Raw genomic sequence first — 17466 nt, 5'->3', positions numbered from 1 at the left:
AGTATCTAAGGAACTGAATGATCTGTCATGGCATTAGCCTCATGCCTTGCTAGAGATAGTTTATTTATGAAGGTACATATTTGCTTTGTATTAATTTATTTATCAGTGCTGATCTGACAAATTTCTCTGCCTTTTTTTCCACTTTGTATATTTAAAAGCAAACTTGCTGCTGATATTATTTTGAAAACACTTGATCTTATGAGCAGACTGAAGCAGGATGTACCTGGTATGGAAGTCAGCTTCTACAAAATCCTACAGGTATGAGTTGAAAGTGTCTTATGAAGTAAAGTGTCTCATAAAGGGTAACTGTGAAGGGAAGTATCATGGGACTGTAGCCTGTCTAGCTCTGAATCTTTATTCATGCTTATCTCTAACATGCTAAAATTTTAGAGAAAAGCTACAGTTCTTAAAGATTGTTTCATGTTAATTCTTCTAAAACGAGACTAATTTGCTATTACATCTCTAATTTCAGTAATGCATGTGAAATATTTCAGTTGCCTGGTAAGAATTATTCTTCTAAGGCTACATTAGGATTGTGGTTTGAGGGTAGTAAGTGAGGGGTAAGAAAAAATTATCACAGCTATGTAATTGAATAGCTTCTGAGGTTATTTAGCATTAAACATATCCAGCTACTCTGTGGCTTTGCACAGGCAAGTGGTTTCTGTTGCTCAAGATGATTTCTCTGTAGATAGAAAATAATCTGGGTAGCCAAGCATTTCATAATGTTTGGGAAAGTTTTCTTTGAGGAATGGGAATTGTTTAGCAACGAGAGTTTCACAGTTATCGGGAAATCCTCGTAGAACTTAAGCTTGTGACCCTTTATGATGAGTATCAAGCAGATGAGAATTTGAAGGAATTATGTAGTCTCTTTACTAGTCATGTTGACTGAAGAAAACAAATTTCTAAACACTCCAAAATGTGAGGTGTTTTTTCTTTTTTAAATTGTTTCATTAACCTTAGTGTTCTGCAATGTAGAAGAGCAGTATTTAGAAGGGTAGATTTGCATCTATTCTCATAGACCTTGGTATTGTGATGTCCGGGGTTGTTTTTTTGTTGTTGTTTTTGACTGTTATGTATTGTTCTGACCAAAGTAGTTTCTTGTTTAGGATCAACGCTTGATTACACCTTTGACGTTTGCTTTAACGTCAGACTACAGAGAACAAGTCCAAGTAGGACTTAGAATATTGTTTGAGGCTGCACCCTTGCCAGATTTTCCTGCTATTCTGTAAGTTTATTTTTGTGGTAGTCTGATAAGATTTGATGTTTTTATGACCTTAGTGATGCTCACGTTTCTTGACATGTTACTTTCAGTTTACGTGCAGAAACTGTAAGAAAAATTGTCATTTCCTCCTAATCTACAGGTAAGAGACGAGACAGTAGTGGTTTTAGAGGCTGGAGGAGGTAGTACTGACTGGTACACAATTAACATCGGATCCTTTACAGTATAGTAGTGACTTCTGTCCCTCAGGATTAACCTTTCTCAAGTTTGTGTGATAATGTAATGTAACTATTCCTGTAGTCTGTCTTTTCAATGAAAGATAAGTTAATTATGCTGTGAAATAGCTCTCATCTTCAGTCCTTGCAGTAGTATTTGAAGCAGATTGTTTTTAATATCACTCATGTTTTCACAGGCTTGGTGAAAGCATTGCTGCAAATAATGCTTACAGACAACAGGAAAAAGAACACGCATCAAAAAGAATCCAACTGCAGTCACCCTTGATCAGCAATGTTACAGTGAGTTCTTCATCTTGTGCTAATGGTGATGAATCCACAGCTTCAAACGTTCAGGAATTAATACAAAAACTTCATTCTGGACTAGAGGTTAGTATAATTTTATGTTATCTTTGCTAAATATTTGACTTTTTTTTTTAATCAGAGTATTAGGCTACACTGCGTGTATCAGTTGAGCTCAATTTATGTTCCTACCTTTTTAAGAGATCTTTTACTGAGCTCCTGAGCAGAGGTCAGTGATGTTTCTGTGTGCAATATCCTAAGTTGGGCTCCCTATTGGAATTCCCTTCTTGGGCTGGGTTTCCCACCCTTTCCTAAATGCTGGATATGGAGGTAGGTGTCATATATAATTGCAAGTAGCTGGAGTTGATGGGACATGTACAGGGAGTTCCTTTCCCCCTTCTTAAGTGCTTGGCTTTATATACGTTAATGGAAGTCAACACAGTCACAGTACCTAATGGCATCAAGTGCAGCAGCTCCCAGTAATGTGACAGTTCATGCAGCACTTGAAGTTTTTGAGGTAGAGAAAACACTGGTGTTTAGTGAATCTTTTCTTAGGCCTTCTAAGTAGTAGATATTTCCTCTAACTGTGCACTAGTTAAAAATCAATGTACATGATCACTTGAAATACTTGATGCTTCATCTTCGCGTGTTCTGTGAGACTCAAATATGTGTAAAAACATTAATCGCTTTCAGTAGTCTTACTGTAGATAGAAAATGAAGGGAACCTAAAGAAGCTTTTCTTACAGTCAGTCCTATATGCTTTTACATGTTGCTGCAACTTTGCAAGCTGGAAAAGAAACTACAGGACAATAAAATAACCTGAAAACTGGAGCTATGTAGGAGCTACTATTAATATGCCCAGAAGTATATATCTTGTACAATGGTTCGAAACAATGCAGAGAGAGTGCATTTTTAATAGGTGTCCATTTTATGAACAGAGAGGTAGCTTACACTTAGTCACAGGATGGAGCACATGAACACCTGCTCAAAATTGGCATTGCTATAGTAATATCTAAGTTAAAAAAAAATCCTAAAGTAACCCAGTTACATTCTTACTTGACTCAGGCATATTCTAATGAACACCGACTTCTTGAACAACACTTAAAGTACCCCTGTAGTAATTTGATAGATTAAACTAAAAATTTCTCTTCTGGTTAGTATTCTTTCAGAACAGTACACCTCAGCCTTTTCTGATGGTCTACATGATGAGAAGGCTGTGTATTGTAACAATGTTTTCATCTTTCCATTTTTGTTGTTGATATTGAGGCAAATGTTCTATGAGGGGATTGCTAATTTTTCAGCAACGAGTAGACCAATGGGAACAAAGTTAGAGTGGTTACATTATCTTTTCATGGTGTATGCCTGATTTGACTTGATAGGCCTCTGCCTCTGAAGATGAGTCATCTTCACACTAATAAGTTTACTTACAGACTTTCTGCAAGGGTTAAGAGAATATAATTGAGTCGTCAGTCTCAGAGATTAATATAAAATAAAAAACTCTAATGGACAGATTAAGGTTTATAAAACTAAGCTTCTCGGATGCGTTATCTGTTCAAATAAATGGAGATTTGCAGTAGCAGTAATTGCAAAACATTTCCACAGGTTAAGGATCCAATCACTGACATGAGGATTTCTGACATAATGGATATCTATGAGCAGAAGCTTTCATCATTAGCAGTGAGTACAACCTAATGTGTATGGATATGATACTGTTGGTAGATTCAGATTATGTTAATGAATAGCATTCTTCCTTTGCACAGTCAAAAGAAACTCGGCTGCAAGACCTTTTGGAAGCAAAAGCTCTGGCTCTGGCTCAGGCTGACAGACTGATGGCCCAGTACCGATGTCAAAGGGCCCAGGCAGAATCTGAGGTGAGTGGGATCTCTTTCTGGAATTCTGGTATCATAGAATCATAGAATGGCCTGGATTGGAAGGGACCTCAAGGATCATGAATCTCCAATGCCCCTGCAGCAGGCAAGGCTGCCAGCCTCCATATCTAATACCAGACCAAGCTGTCCAGGGCCCCATCCACCTGGCCTTGAACACCTCCGGGGTCGGGGCATCCACAACCTCTCTGGGCAGCCTGTTCCAGCACCTCACCACTCTCATAGTAAAGAACTTCCCCGTAATATCCAACCTAAATCTTCCCTCCTTCAACTTAAAACCATTTCCCAATGGTTTGGGGCAAAGTAACAACTGTCTGGTTAGCTTTGACTGTATTTGCACATGTGGAAACTCTATACGGCTTAACTAACCTGTACTTAAAAATTAGGACAGTCTTAATTTTCATTGTAACAATGCAAAGAAAAACAAGATGTTTCTTTGGAACACTTTTCTTTAATGCCCTTTCCCTATCAGAAGTGACAAAACTGACTTACTGTACTTGAACATTTAGCCATTGTTGTTAATTTAATGGTTAGACATTACTGTTAATTTAATGGTAGTAAATTTTAAAATGAATAAAACAACTCACTAGTATTCTATGTAGAGATTACTGGTATATGATGAATGGTTTACTGTTTATGCCTTTTAACTACTTGTCATTTCATATGAAGATGAACTCTCAAATACATACTGCAGTGATGCAAGCTTTATTTGAGGTATGCTTTGAAGGTTCATTATTTCTATTATTCAAATAAAGATTTGATAATTTGGGTTGCAGTTTCCTGAAGCCATAGCTAAACTGTATCAGATTTTATTTTCTTTCTTCCTTCACCTCTAGCACTGAATATAGAAGGAGCTGAAGGAATTTAGAATGAATGAATGAATTTGTATTTAATATTAGGAGAGAGAAACTATTTTCTTAACGTAGCTGATGACATTTTAGTGTTAGATGTATGACCTCAAACATGCCTATTAAGATATGACTTATAAGACAGAAATGTTTGTAATTGCTTTTTCTTTTGGGGGATGTTTTCCACTGAAAGGCCCGAACTCTTGCTGCAATGCTGAAGGATGCAGAACGAAAAAATGAGGAACTTAATGTTTTGCTGAAAGCTCAGCAGGTAGAATCTGAAAGGGCACAGACTGATATTGAACAGCTCTTTCAGCACAACAGGAAATTACAAACAGTTGCTGAGGAACATGAAATGCTGAAAAAATCATCAGTTGATCTTCTTCAGAGGTAAGTAGCTCAGGATCTTTCAGGATCTGAAAGAAAATTTGAAATATTCAGCTAGAATGATGAAGGCCCTCACTGGCCTGGTTAAATTGGATGAAAACTGAAGTGGTAGGTGTTGAAGATCTAAATCAGGAAATGACAAGAATTTTGAGTATTGCTTTCTAAAACAAACCAACAGTGCTTAATTTCTAATGGTTTTACACCATGCTCTTGGCTTCTTTCTTTATCTTATATACTGTCTTGATGACACGCTATGAATTGTCTAGAGAAACAGCCAGCAAAATGTGTCTGTGTAAGGTAGGAGTTCGCATCTTTCATTGCTTCTGTAGTAAGCCTGACTGAAATCAAGTGATGTAGAGAGGAAAGATGTACCGTGTGTGTCTTAAGTTATTTATGAGCATTATTTCCCCTCTCCGTGTAAAAACTAAAGGCTAAAAACACATAAGACATGGGAGACATAAGAAGTACATAGGGGTAGAAATTTTTTATGGAGAAATAACATGCTTAGGAAGAATAAAGGCTCAAAAGAACTTTGGCATCTCAACTTGCGTGAGTTGTTTTCATCACTAGGTGTCAGCAAGGCAAAGAAACTGGTACATTTGAGAGCAATTTGCTTGTTTAACAGCGGGTGCAGGAATTATTATATTAGAAGTTTTAAAGTCATATCTCTGCTAATAATAGTCATTGAAGGAGGAAAAATGTTTATTCAGGAAAATCCATAATGGACAAGATGCATACATTTAGTACAGTCACTGTGGAAGTTCCTCCTTTTCTGCTTGAGTTGTACGTAATTGCATACTCTATGAGCAATTGTATGGAATAAAACATCTTTTAATCTGTTACATAAAAGCTGTAAATTCTCAAAGTAGGAATAAGTAGCTTAGTGATTTTTACACTGTATTTATAAAGTAAAAACGTGCTTTCTCAATCTGCAGACTTAAGTGCTGTTCCTTAAACATAACCAGAAAGCTGACATGGGAGGAGAGAGTTTTCCTTTCGGAAAGTAGTAAAGTGATTTGTTTTGAGCGTGAGATCTGCCTCAAACTTTTATTAATTACACTTTGCACTGTCTTCAGTATTTTCAAGTTCTAGAACTAGAAACTTGAGCACCGTAGAACTGATGCTCATAAAGTGTCTCAGAGGATCTCTTAAAAGGTGACTATGAAAAGTTTATTTGTAACATTTTGTACGTGTTGAACATTTAAATACATCTGTGGGTTTTCTTTTTTGTTATTCCCAAAGCATTTTATACCTGGAGGAAGGAGGGAAGATCATTAATAATTAGTAAGGCTTTTCTTTTTTTCAAGTTTTTCCTTTAAAAAATGTGTCTTTTTTTAACTTGAGTGGAATGACTGAACAGGAGAAATCAAGTATTTTTGACAAACTATTAAACTAAAAGCTCTTCAAAAGCACTTATCTTCAACCATAAGCCTCTAATTTATTTGTAGGTATGAAACAACTGAAAGACAACATAAAGATCTACAGATTACATGCAATTCCCTAAATAAAGAAATTGAAGCAATGAAGAAACTAAATGAATCACTGAAGCAGCAGAATGACAGGTAAGTTAGATTCGGTCTCTAAGCAAATTAAAGAATAACAGTAAAACTAAGTAGCACTTCAGCATTCAATTTGTCAATTATCTGTGCTTCAAGTAGCATATGAGAGACCTATTATCCATCATATTTGAAAGGTAAAATTCCCACTGACTGGAAAAGGGGAAACATAACCCCTATTTTCAATAAGGGAAAAAAATAAGATCCATAGAACTACAGGCTGGTCAGTCTCACCTCTGTGTCTGGCAAGATCGTGGAGCACATCCTCCTGAAGGCCCTACTAGGTTCATGGAAAATAAAAATGAGGTGATTGTTGTTAACCAACGTGGTTTCATCAGGGGTACGTCATGCCTGACAAAGTCGGTGGCCTTTTGTGGTGGAGTTACAGTGTCAGCGGATAAAGGAAGGGGAACTGATGTCATCTACCTGGACTTGCGCAAAGCTTTTGGCACTGTCTGACATGACATCCTGGTCACCAAATTGGAAAAAAAAAATGGATTTGATGGATGAACCACTAGTTGGATAATGAATTGGCTGAATGGTCACACCATTACAGTCAATGTCTTAGTGTTCAAGTGGAGACCAGTGACGTGTGGTGTTCCTCAGGGATCAGTGTTGGGAGCAGTTTTATTTAACATCTCTGTAGGTGATGTGAACAGTGGGTTTGAGTGCACCCTCAGCAAGTTTGCAGATGACACAAAGCTGAGCATTACAGCTGATGCACCAGAGGGAGGGGATGCCATCCAGAGGGACCTGAACAGGCTTGAGAGGGTGGGCCCATGCCAACTTCACGAAGTTTAACAAAGCCAAGTGCAAGGTCCTGCACCTGGGTTGGGGCAATCTCAAGCACAGATGCAGGTTGGGTGGAAAATGGCTTGAGAGCAGCCCTGAGGAGAAAGATTGGGGGTTGTCAATTGATGAGAGATTCAACATGAGCCAACAGTGTGCACTTGCAGCCCAGAAGGCCAACCATATCCTGGGTTACATCAAGAGAAAAGTGATCAGCAGGTCGAGGGAGGTGATTCTGTCCCTCCATTCTCCTCTTGTGAGACCCCACCTGGAGTACTACGTCCAGTTCTAGGGCCCCCAACACAAGAATAACATGGAGTTATTGGAGCAGATCTAGAGGAGGGCCACAAAGATGATCAGAGGGCTGAAGCACCTCCCTTGTGAGGACAGGCGGAGAGAGTTGGGGCTCTTCAGCTTGAAGAGGAGAAGACTCTGAGGAGACCTTATAGCACCCTTCCAGTACCTGAAGAAAAGCTGGGGAGGGACTTTTTAGAAGGGAGGGTAGCAAAAGGACATGGGCAAATGGTTTTAAACTGGAAGAGAGTAGATTTAGACTTGATATTAGGAAGAAATTCTTTACTGTGAGAGTAGTGAGGCACTGGAACAGGTTGCCCAGCAAGGTTGTGGATGCCCCCTCCTTGGAAGCATTCAAAGCTAGGCTGGATGGGGGCTTTGAGCAACTTGGTCTAGCAGGAGGTGTCCCTGCCTATAGCAGGGGGTTAGAACTAGATAATCATAAAGGTCCCTTCTGGCCCAAACAATTCAGTGATTCTAAGTGTAGCTCGAAGAAGTAATAAATCCTTTAGAGTTGTTTTCTATGTGTATATTAGATGAGAATCTGTATTAGTGACTTCTGTGATTTTATTTTTTCTCCTGTACTGGTTGGGAGCAGGAGGGAATCCCCACAGACTACAGCAACAGTAGAAATCTAAAAGACAAATGAAAACAAGCCATTTTGGGGGTGGGTTTTTGTTGGGGGGGAGTATCTTGGTAGTCACTGAATTCCTAAATGTTGTGAGCCAAGTTTTTCACATATTCCTTTTTAGCCTAGAAGGTTTCTCTGTGACATTGTCAGGTATCAGCAGAAGTGCTTAAATGTTACGTTTGTCTCCTTCTCTGGAGATGTTCAGGAGCCACTGACTTGTGTCAACTGGCTTTAACAGGAGGGTTGGATAGATGATCTCCAGAGGTCCCTTCCAACCCCTGCAATTCTGTGATTCTGTTTTCCAGGAGAAAAAGAGAAGGGAGGAAAAAAAAAAAAAAAGAGAGAGAGAACCTAATAAATTAATACACTTTAACTTTATACTAGAAATAGTGATGATTGACATTCCATCCTTGGTGCTTCAACTATAAAGCTAGTGCTACTTCTGTCTTCCTGAGAACAAATTAGAACTTTTTTCCTTTCGAATGGCTTAAGATAGAGACCTTGTGTATCTTTCACCCACATAACTAAATAAGTAGGGCTCTTATTTCGGAACTTTTATTTGATACTTAATTTTGCAGAACACATTTTTAAAATATGCTTGCAGTCAGACCTCATATTCACTTCAGAGATAAAGTGCTAATCTTGGTTTCACTTTATCCTTCCAGCCTCTTGCCTTGTTAGCATCTGAGACTGCTCTGACTACTGCCTTAAGTTCTGATTCATATGGAAAAATGCATTTAGATGCATTTGCTTGCTTGTGAATAAATGTGAGCACTTACTTTCATTGGAGCAATGTGCAGCTGAGTATAATTGAGGAAGTGTTCTGAGAAGGCTCTACCTTTTTTAAGGCAAATGGGATAGCAGTTGCAGTATAAATATTCTTGAATAGTTACGTAAAACAGACTGGACTATCCTTCTCCCCTTTTGTTGCCAGAGGTTGCAGATAAGAAACTGGTACATAGTAAGTGGATAAACAGGCAGGAAGAATGACAAGAGGTGTCATCTAAATGGGGCAGATGGGAGATGGAATATGCCTTAGAAGTTATGCTAGCTAGCAATGGAGGCAGTAAATTAACTTAATGGAGTTTGAAGTGCTTGGGTTACAGCTGTATATTTTCTGAGATCTAAATATTATTCTAACTAGTAAAGACTGCAGCAAACCTATGTGTGAGCTACAGCGAGGTCTTACAAAACTCCTTTTTTTTTTGCTGCGTGTTGCATGACTGTCTGGGAAATGTTCAGAATGGTATTAGAAGATCTTTATGCACAGATAACACTTAGCTGAAACAGGTTTTAGTAATGGCATTGTCAATTCAGGAGCGTACCAAGGGCTGAAAGCCCATGTCAGTCACTAATGGCAGTGAATTTTGACTCAGGTTGAAAGGTGATTTCATTTCTGCCATGGTATCTTGAATGCCTTGTGGCTGTAATGAAGAGCAACAGTTTCTAGGCTGTAGAAAAAAACATTTTCAGTAGTTTCCACATTGGCTTTGATGAAGGGAGATAAATAATTTTCAGGGGAAGGAAAAAAGAAAATGTCTGTGCTCACACCCTGGAAAGTCATTGTTTTTTTTATTTGATTTTTAAGCTCCTGACAAGAGTTACGAATGATACGAAAATCATTCTAGCTTCTTAGAGCAGAGAAATGGTGATATATTTCACTTTGGCAATTAAAAATTTCTTTCTTCAATATTAGGACTGCTGCACAGTTGGTAGAATCTGAAGAACACAGAAAAGAGCTACAGCAACAGCTACATGATAGAGAGAGCAAAATAGCAAGTAAGTCATTTAACCGAAAGATCATTAGATCTACAAAGCTCAATTAAAAAGATGCTGTTATGTGCTGTAGAAAAGCAGCAATGTTTTTCTTGGTAACTTGTAAATCTAAAAGGTAGCCAGCGATGTGTAGTTAAACAGTTGATGAGACAGATATATCTATATTTTCTTAAATATACCAAGACATATTTTTCCAAGACTATATTGATTTCACTAAATCCATACACAGCATGATTTGTGCTTTCAGGATCTCTTCGCAGCATATCCATTAGACCCATTTTCTGTGGGAATCACAAATTGCAAAAGTTCAATTTAACTCTTCAGCAAGTACCAGAAAGCAACTGCTAAAATTCAGCAGTAGGTGGCACTACTCAGTAATGCACTTATTAGCAGCTATGTTCAGTATTAAAAATGTGTACCTACTTGTTTCTGAGGCAATACAGTATTCTTTTTGAAGATGGACAACCCATCTATTAACGTGTTGGTTTTTGTAAGGCTTGCAACAGAAAATAAAAGGTCTGGAAGAAAAACTGAAAGCTCAACAGAAAGAAAAAAACAGTATGGAAGAAACTGTTGATGTTCTTAGAAAGGAATTGAGCAAAACAGAACAAGCAAGAAAGGAACTGAGTATCAAGGTAAGGAATTTTTTCCATCTGCACTCTAGAGAATGAAATTTTAAGTATCTCTGTAACTGATAGAGCTGAATAATCATTATTTCAGTGTTGAAGGGACTAAATAAAACTAGAGCTGACCCTATAGTGAAGAAGAATGAACTCTTAATTATGTACCTTTTGAGTTTTGAATAGCTGAGCTTGAATTTAAGAGCAAAGTCAGGCTGTGTGGAGCGTAGTCTGCGAGTACATAGTATTTGGAAAGAAAAAAAAAAACCTGTGGTGCAATATTAAATAAGTAAACACGGCACATTCCTCTTCAGTTTCTAGTTGTCTACTGTGAAATCTGAGTTGTTGGTTTTTTTGTTACTGTTTTTTTCCTTCTCCTTTCTTGCAATCTGCATTAAGACACTGTATATGGATGTACCAAAACACTTCTGATTTTCTTGATCTTTGAAATTCTAATAAAGCATTTAATTTTCATCTCTAAGAAAAAGAATGCCTTCTCTCAAAGCAGAAATAGAGACCAGTTTGGCTATGCTACAAAGTTAACAGGATAATGTGTGGATTTTTTCCTTGTTTGTTCTTTTAAAAAAAACCTCCAAAACCTCAGCACAGCTGGAATGTTCTTGCCTGTCATTAAGACTGCAGTAAACTCTCAAGGTAGATGTTCCTTTTACACGAAAACTAATTAGTAATCACAAAGAAGTATTCAGTCTGTCAAAGCATTTACAGTATTCCCACTCCCTAGGACAGTGCTATATCGTATATAGCAAATACTTCCCGTCTTCTTGGTAAATATTTATCAGTGTGTGGACTGAAATGAAACATGGGTGAATGAACTATGAACATTTCTGTTACTTAAATAGAACAATGGTAACGTGAGGTTTAGTGCATCCCATTGGGATGCAATGTTTTGAAGTGCATCAGTTGCTGTAAAACTTCCACGTACACCTGAAGAAAGTATTTCTGAAACAAGCTTGTAATTTTAAAATCGTGTTTTTTGATTGCTTGCTTGAACTCATCACCAGACTACTTAGCTTTCACTGTGTTTGTATGTTTTTTTCAGTTAATGATGGAGTGAATAATAACATTTTGGCTGTTTCTGCAGGCATCTTCTCTGGAAGTTCAAAAATCCCAATTGGAAGTACGCTTGGAAGAAAAAGAAGCACTTGTAAAATTACAGAAGGAAGAACTGAACAAACATTCCACTATGATTGCAATGATTCACAGTCTAAGTGGTGGCAAGTTAAGCGCAGAAGCAGTGAACCTCAGTTTATAGGGTTCTGTCATCAATGTTTTAGTGGAAAATATATATGAATTAATGTATGTAAAAAAATTTTTAAACATGAAGCTAATATACTATCTGGCTAAAAAAGAGTCACCCAAAAGCTGAAGTAGCTCAATATCAATTGAGAATAAAAGATAGAATTATGGAAGTTGTTTTTGAAAACACCGAGCTATTGTACAGCAAATAGATCTGATGATGATCTTGGTAGAACTATTATTTATCTGTATTGGGGCCTGGATGTTACTGTTGTTGGTGACTAACCTTCCTAAATGGATAGATAGCAAAATGGGAGTCACTCAGCCTTTTTGTTAGTTTATTCTGCTATTGGCCATCAGGAAAGCATTCTTCATAGGGCAAGCACTTTCATCATTTAATCTTGTTAATTTTCACTCTCCTGAATACCACCTATTATTTGTGCGCAGTTGCTTCCTGATGCCTAAGGCACAAGAATAGAAATAAAATGGATTATATTAATTAGAATGCATTACATTGAAAGCTGTGTTTGTCAGCATATTAATGCAAATACTTCCTGAAACAAATACGTGGATGTGTTTCTAATTTTGAGGAGATTAATTTGAGCAAGCAGAGAACTGAATTTGTGTGATTTTTTTTTTTTAAAGTAGAGTCATTTAGGGAAAACATGCTAAAATGAAATACATGAATGCAAAAATATTTCTTAAATACTAGATAATACTTCCCTAAGCCTACATCACTTTTTTTCATTCTTTAAAAAGATTCTGCACTTTTTTAACAGTCCTATCTGATACATTGTTAGCTATTGTCAACGTTGACACTTCCTGCTCAAACAGGATTTCATACCTTGTTTATAGTATAACTATTTAGGAAATTTCTGCTAAAGTGTACTTTCATATGAAAGACTTGGACTAGAACTTGAGTTTTTGCATGGCTGAACACTTTCCTGTCCTTAGTTCAGATATGACATGAATGTCTTTTAGCAGTTGTCATTCATTAATATATGTACTTTGGTAGAACTACCGGAGTTCATTTCATATATATCCTCTTCTGTAACATTACTGATTTTAATTGTATCTAATTTGTAATGACTAGGTCTTAAAACACATGAGTTTCTTCATGTATTCTGTTGTGTCATAGATGTTTTACTGAATCTGCTCAACTCACGACGAAGTATAACCTTGTGCATTCAGTTGCAATTATACAAGTCATATGAATTGTATCTATTTTAACTAGCTTCTAAAATGTACATATTTTTATGACTTAACGTCTACAGCTTTTACTTGTGGTTGTTCTGGTCTCTGTGAAGACTAGGTGAATAAAAAACAAATTGCTCTGTGTCTTATGTATTCTGTTAAGTGAGGTAAATTAGTATATAAAACACGTGGTTTGGCTCCCTTTTTGCATAAAACATCGTTATTGCTTGGAATGGTCAGAAAATAAGTGTTAAAATTGCTGAGTTGAGGGTTTCTGTTAGTTTTGCAAACCCAACTGGGAAAGAAAGCCTCATTAACTATGCATTTCTACTTTAGCGTAATGGATTAAGAACTTTGAGTGTCAACGTAAGTTTGCAGATATTAATTCATTACTATTTCAGTCTCTTGGTCACAGGGAAAGGGCAGCTGAATGGTTTTTTTCTCACCTTCTGCCAGAAGCTACTCTTAAAAAATAAAATAAAAATCAAGTAGGAAATGTCAAGTGTGTTACTAATTAAACAGGTAAATGATGGTTTAACTTTGATTTCAGATGATGGATTGGAGGGCCAAAATGGCATGTTGTTCAACAAAGTAAGGTTATCCTGTTATAAGGCTCATGGCCCCAGAAAATATTAGATGATGAACCCTTGCAGTTGATGTTATAGAATCCACAGTAAAAGGCATGGCATACAAATATTGATCGTTGCTTTTTTTCCCTTGGAAAAATGTGCTGTGTCAACATGCTGTTCTAAGCCAAGTGTCACTGAACTCTGTTGGGACACACTACAAATAAATGTGTAGACATGTCTAGCTGCTTTGACAATATTTCTATGTTCTTTCCTGGCAGTGTTTTCTCAGTCAGTAATGAGTAGTGGCTAACGGAATTAGCAAATAAATTGGTTTCTGTTTAAAATTTTCTTCAAAATCTGTAGCGCTTCTCCCTGTGGTACGTTGATACAGCAGAAGGAAGGGATGCTATCCAGAGGGACCTTGATAAACTTGAAAGGTGGGCCCTGGTGAACTTAATGAGGTTCAACAGAGCAAAATGTGAAGTGTTGCACTTGGGTCAAAGTAATCCTGGATATATATACAAACTGGGAAAAGAACTCCTTGAGAGTAGCCCTGCTGAGAAGGACTTGGGGGTCCTGATAGTTGAAAAGCATAACATGAGCTAATGGTGCGCTGAGAGAGCAGTGAGGTGCTGTAACAGGTTACTCATAGAGATTGTGGATGCCCCATCCCTGGAGGTGTTTAAGGCCAGGTTGGATGGGGCCCTGAGGAGTCTTATCTAGCACTTGATCTAGCAGCTGACAGCCCTGCCAGTGGCAGGGGAGTTGGAACTTGATGATTCTTGAGGTCAATTCCAACCCAAGCCATTCTATGATCTATGATATATAAATGAAAGAAAAATAAATCAGTCACTTTTTACACTTAGTTATTTCTCTACATGAATTGTGTTTGGAAGTTTTGCTTTTAGGTGCGTTGTTATTATCAACGTTGAAAATAGTTAGGTAATAGAACTCCCTGGGCAGTTCTTGTTGCACATAGTGTGCTGTTGAACTATATTTTTTTCCCCACAGGCACTCTCAGTGCAGAGAGCATCTGGCACAATGAACAGTTCCTCAATAGAGTCGATTTTTAATTATGTGTGTGTTATGTCAGGTTGTCAATTGCCTGTTTTACAAGTGCGGAGACACTTGAGCTGTCTTAATTCAAAGCAATATCAAGTCTCATTATTAGGCACTCTAGTACTTTCTGTCTGAAAGTGGGTGCCTTTTATCCTATAAAATCTGGAGGTTTTCACTCTGCATGTGGCTCTGTCTAGCTTTGTACATGAATCCTGCTGGTGGAAAAAAAAAACAGTTCTTTTTCTATAGCTTTTGATTGCTGTACTCTTCGGTTTATTTTTGGTGTGCCACTTTGGGATGATGAGACACTGAATAGTTGATGTGAGCTGATGCCCTTCAATACATAATCTGTTGTATGTTGTCTTCACGTTACTGTTCCCCTTCTCTTTGGTCTTAACTCTGTGTCCTCTGATCTTTTCCTGCCTCCCTGCTGTTGATTTGTTCTAGGCTTTCACTTTTTCATACTTTCCCATCTCTCCACCCCTTTCACCACTGACTCTAAGTGACAATGCCTTACTCCTGGCTTGCATTTAAATTAGGAATCTTCTCTTGTGTGCTATTTGGATTTAGTAGTATGGAGTCTTTTCCACCTCTGGATAAAACAGGTGGCTTCACTGACCTCGAACTTTGAAGTAAGAACAGTTGGTCATCTTTGTGAACAAGATGGAACGTAAAGCTTTTCCTGAACCACCCTACATGCCATCATTGTCTTCCTGCTACCAACAATACAGAATGTATTTTTATTGGCATGGTCAAAATATCTATGTTGTTCTACTTGTGTTATCATGGGCAACGTAACAAAAGCTAAACAAAAAACCCTTTCCTCACAGGCGTTTGAATCCTTGTCATGGTACATCTTTCCAACTACAAGTTGGATCTTTCCAGCAACGAGTTGAAAAGGATCTACAGGGATCACCGAGTCCATCTCCTGGCTCCACACAGGACCACTCAAAAACCAGAAAGCTTGGCTGGATTTATTTTTCCCTTCATCCTCTGACTAATATCCTGCACAAATAATACAGCTTCTGAGCCTTACAAATTGAATGCCAGGCACTGCTTTAAGAAGTGATCCTAAGTGCAAGCAGTGGTAAGTAAACCTCTTTAAAATGAGCAATGCAGTTAAGCTCTTTGATGGATGCTCAGAAAGTATTTAGTACCGTTTGTAGTGTAAGCAGAATATAAAATTCTGCATAAAGAATCCACATGAAAATCCACTTACTGTACTGATTCATCGATGCCTGAAGCGTTGACTGCTGGTCAGGAGCGATGTATTGTTTGATTTGCGATGATTATTGATTGAGCGATGATCTTATGATTTTCTTGATTCAGAAGTGAGTGTCTACTTCTCCAGGAATTCTTTAACATTGCACTTTTCTGAAACAAGTGCAAGTGAAAATGAAACAAATTCTATTGCAACTGACACTCAGCTTTATGGGTCTGGTTTGGCTTAAGCGTTCTTGTGAAGATGTAAGGAGGTAGTTGTTGTTAGCAGCCAAATATATATTTTTAGACAAATACTTGTTTCACAAAAAAATGTTTTCAACCTTGCAAATTTAGTTTGTACGTAAACAAAGTGCTCTGTGCACTCCCATCTGGTTACTTTTGAGATCATCGGTTTTGTTCACTCTCTGAAGCAGGCTTCCTATCTGACTTTCTCAACAGTTTCCCTTCTGCAGGGCGATGAAGGTGGGATCAGTCTGCTGTCCTTACATCCCTAGTGATGCACTCATGTATCTCTGTCCCAGATATAAACTGAATCCTTTCCTAGGAGTACACAGGAATGAGATACAATGTATTAGGCTGAATTTTGTTGAACTGAAAGCTGTGTAGCTATTTATGCAAATATCCTGGTAATGCTGGACCAGGCCTAACGGCTGGAGCAAGGGGCTTTCCCATTTTCCAAATGGCAAATTACAGAATCGCAGGATGGCTTGAGTTGGAAGGGACCTCAAGGGTCGTGAATCTCCAACCCCCCCACCACCGGCAGGGCCACCAACCTCCACATTTAATACTAGGCCAGGCTGCCCAGGGCCCCATCCAACCTGGCCTTGAACACCTCCAGGGACAGGACATCCATAGCCTCTCTGGGCAGCCCGTTCCAGCACCTCACCACTCTCACAGTAAAGAACTTCCTCCTGACATCCAACCTAAATCTTCCCTCCTTCAAGTTAAAAAAAAAAATCTGGATTGTTTGGTGGCTGCAGAAAATAGGCAGCATCATAATCAAAGATGGTAACCATCCCTGAACAGAAATAACAGGGTGTTATGATCCTCATTTTTTTACCCACCTTCTGCCTAAACCTGCTGGGCCTGAGGTTCTCATGCTTGCAATCTCTTAAACTTGTCTCCCGAAGGAACAACCTTGTGTCACTTTTGACATACTGCTCTTTGATAGCAGTCTGGGCTCGTGAGCTGGTGCTCACTTGCTGGAGTGTTTTGCTGTCTTGTAAAGGGGAACGAAGAAGGAAAGAGAGCCTTTTCCTTCTTTTCCAGTTTTGTTTGGCTTTATGGCATTTGTTTGCAAACCAAAGTGAAGAATTCTGGGAGCTCTTGGCAAGAAGTCTTGAAAACAAACTCCTCAGTGTCTGATAAATGTGAAGATGGATTACACGCCCCTTGTTGTGAGCTGGGAAACCCAGAGAGATGGCAAGTGGAACTGTGATCTTTGTGGGATGTTCCCAGCATGTTCCGGGAAATGAAAAGTGGGGCGTAGGGAAAGGGAGAATATTGTCCAAAAGAAGTTGATAGGAGTGGAAAAATCCCAGACTTCCTTGGCTAAGCCACTGTAGCATAATAATTGGTTGCAGTTTTCTTTTAATGTGGCTGACTTGTGTTGCGGAGCCTTTGTTCTAACTCCAGCCTGCAG

General features: G+C 38.3%; 1 protein-coding gene across 2 annotated transcripts in view; it reads left to right on the top strand.

The window, feature by feature from the left end:
• KIAA1524 overlaps positions 1-13121 on the top strand; it is a 33967-nt gene extending 20846 nt beyond the window's left edge. Inside the window, exons 12-21 of one of the 2 annotated variants that reach the window (NM_001030785.3) lie at positions 159-258; positions 1107-1225; positions 1632-1821; positions 3337-3411; positions 3495-3605; positions 4662-4858; positions 6304-6417; positions 9822-9904; positions 10397-10536; positions 11624-13121. In NM_001030785.3, coding sequence (NP_001025956.2) covers positions 159-258; positions 1107-1225; positions 1632-1821; positions 3337-3411; positions 3495-3605; positions 4662-4858; positions 6304-6417; positions 9822-9904; positions 10397-10536; positions 11624-11794 — 1300 coding nt within the window. In that variant the 3' untranslated portion in view covers positions 11795-13121. The remainder of the gene's footprint in view (positions 1-158; positions 259-1106; positions 1226-1631; positions 1822-3336; positions 3412-3494; positions 3606-4661; positions 4859-6303; positions 6418-9821; positions 9905-10396; positions 10537-11623) is intronic. The other variant, XM_025149326.3, reaches the window with a different exon arrangement.
• The last annotated feature ends 4345 nt before the right edge of the window (positions 13122-17466 follow it).

This window comes from Gallus gallus, chromosome 1 (genome assembly GCF_016699485.2).
Source record: "Gallus gallus isolate bGalGal1 chromosome 1, bGalGal1.mat.broiler.GRCg7b, whole genome shotgun sequence".
Taxonomy (NCBI): domain Eukaryota; kingdom Metazoa; phylum Chordata; class Aves; order Galliformes; family Phasianidae; genus Gallus; species Gallus gallus.
This window is presented reverse-complemented; position numbering and strand designations above follow the sequence as displayed.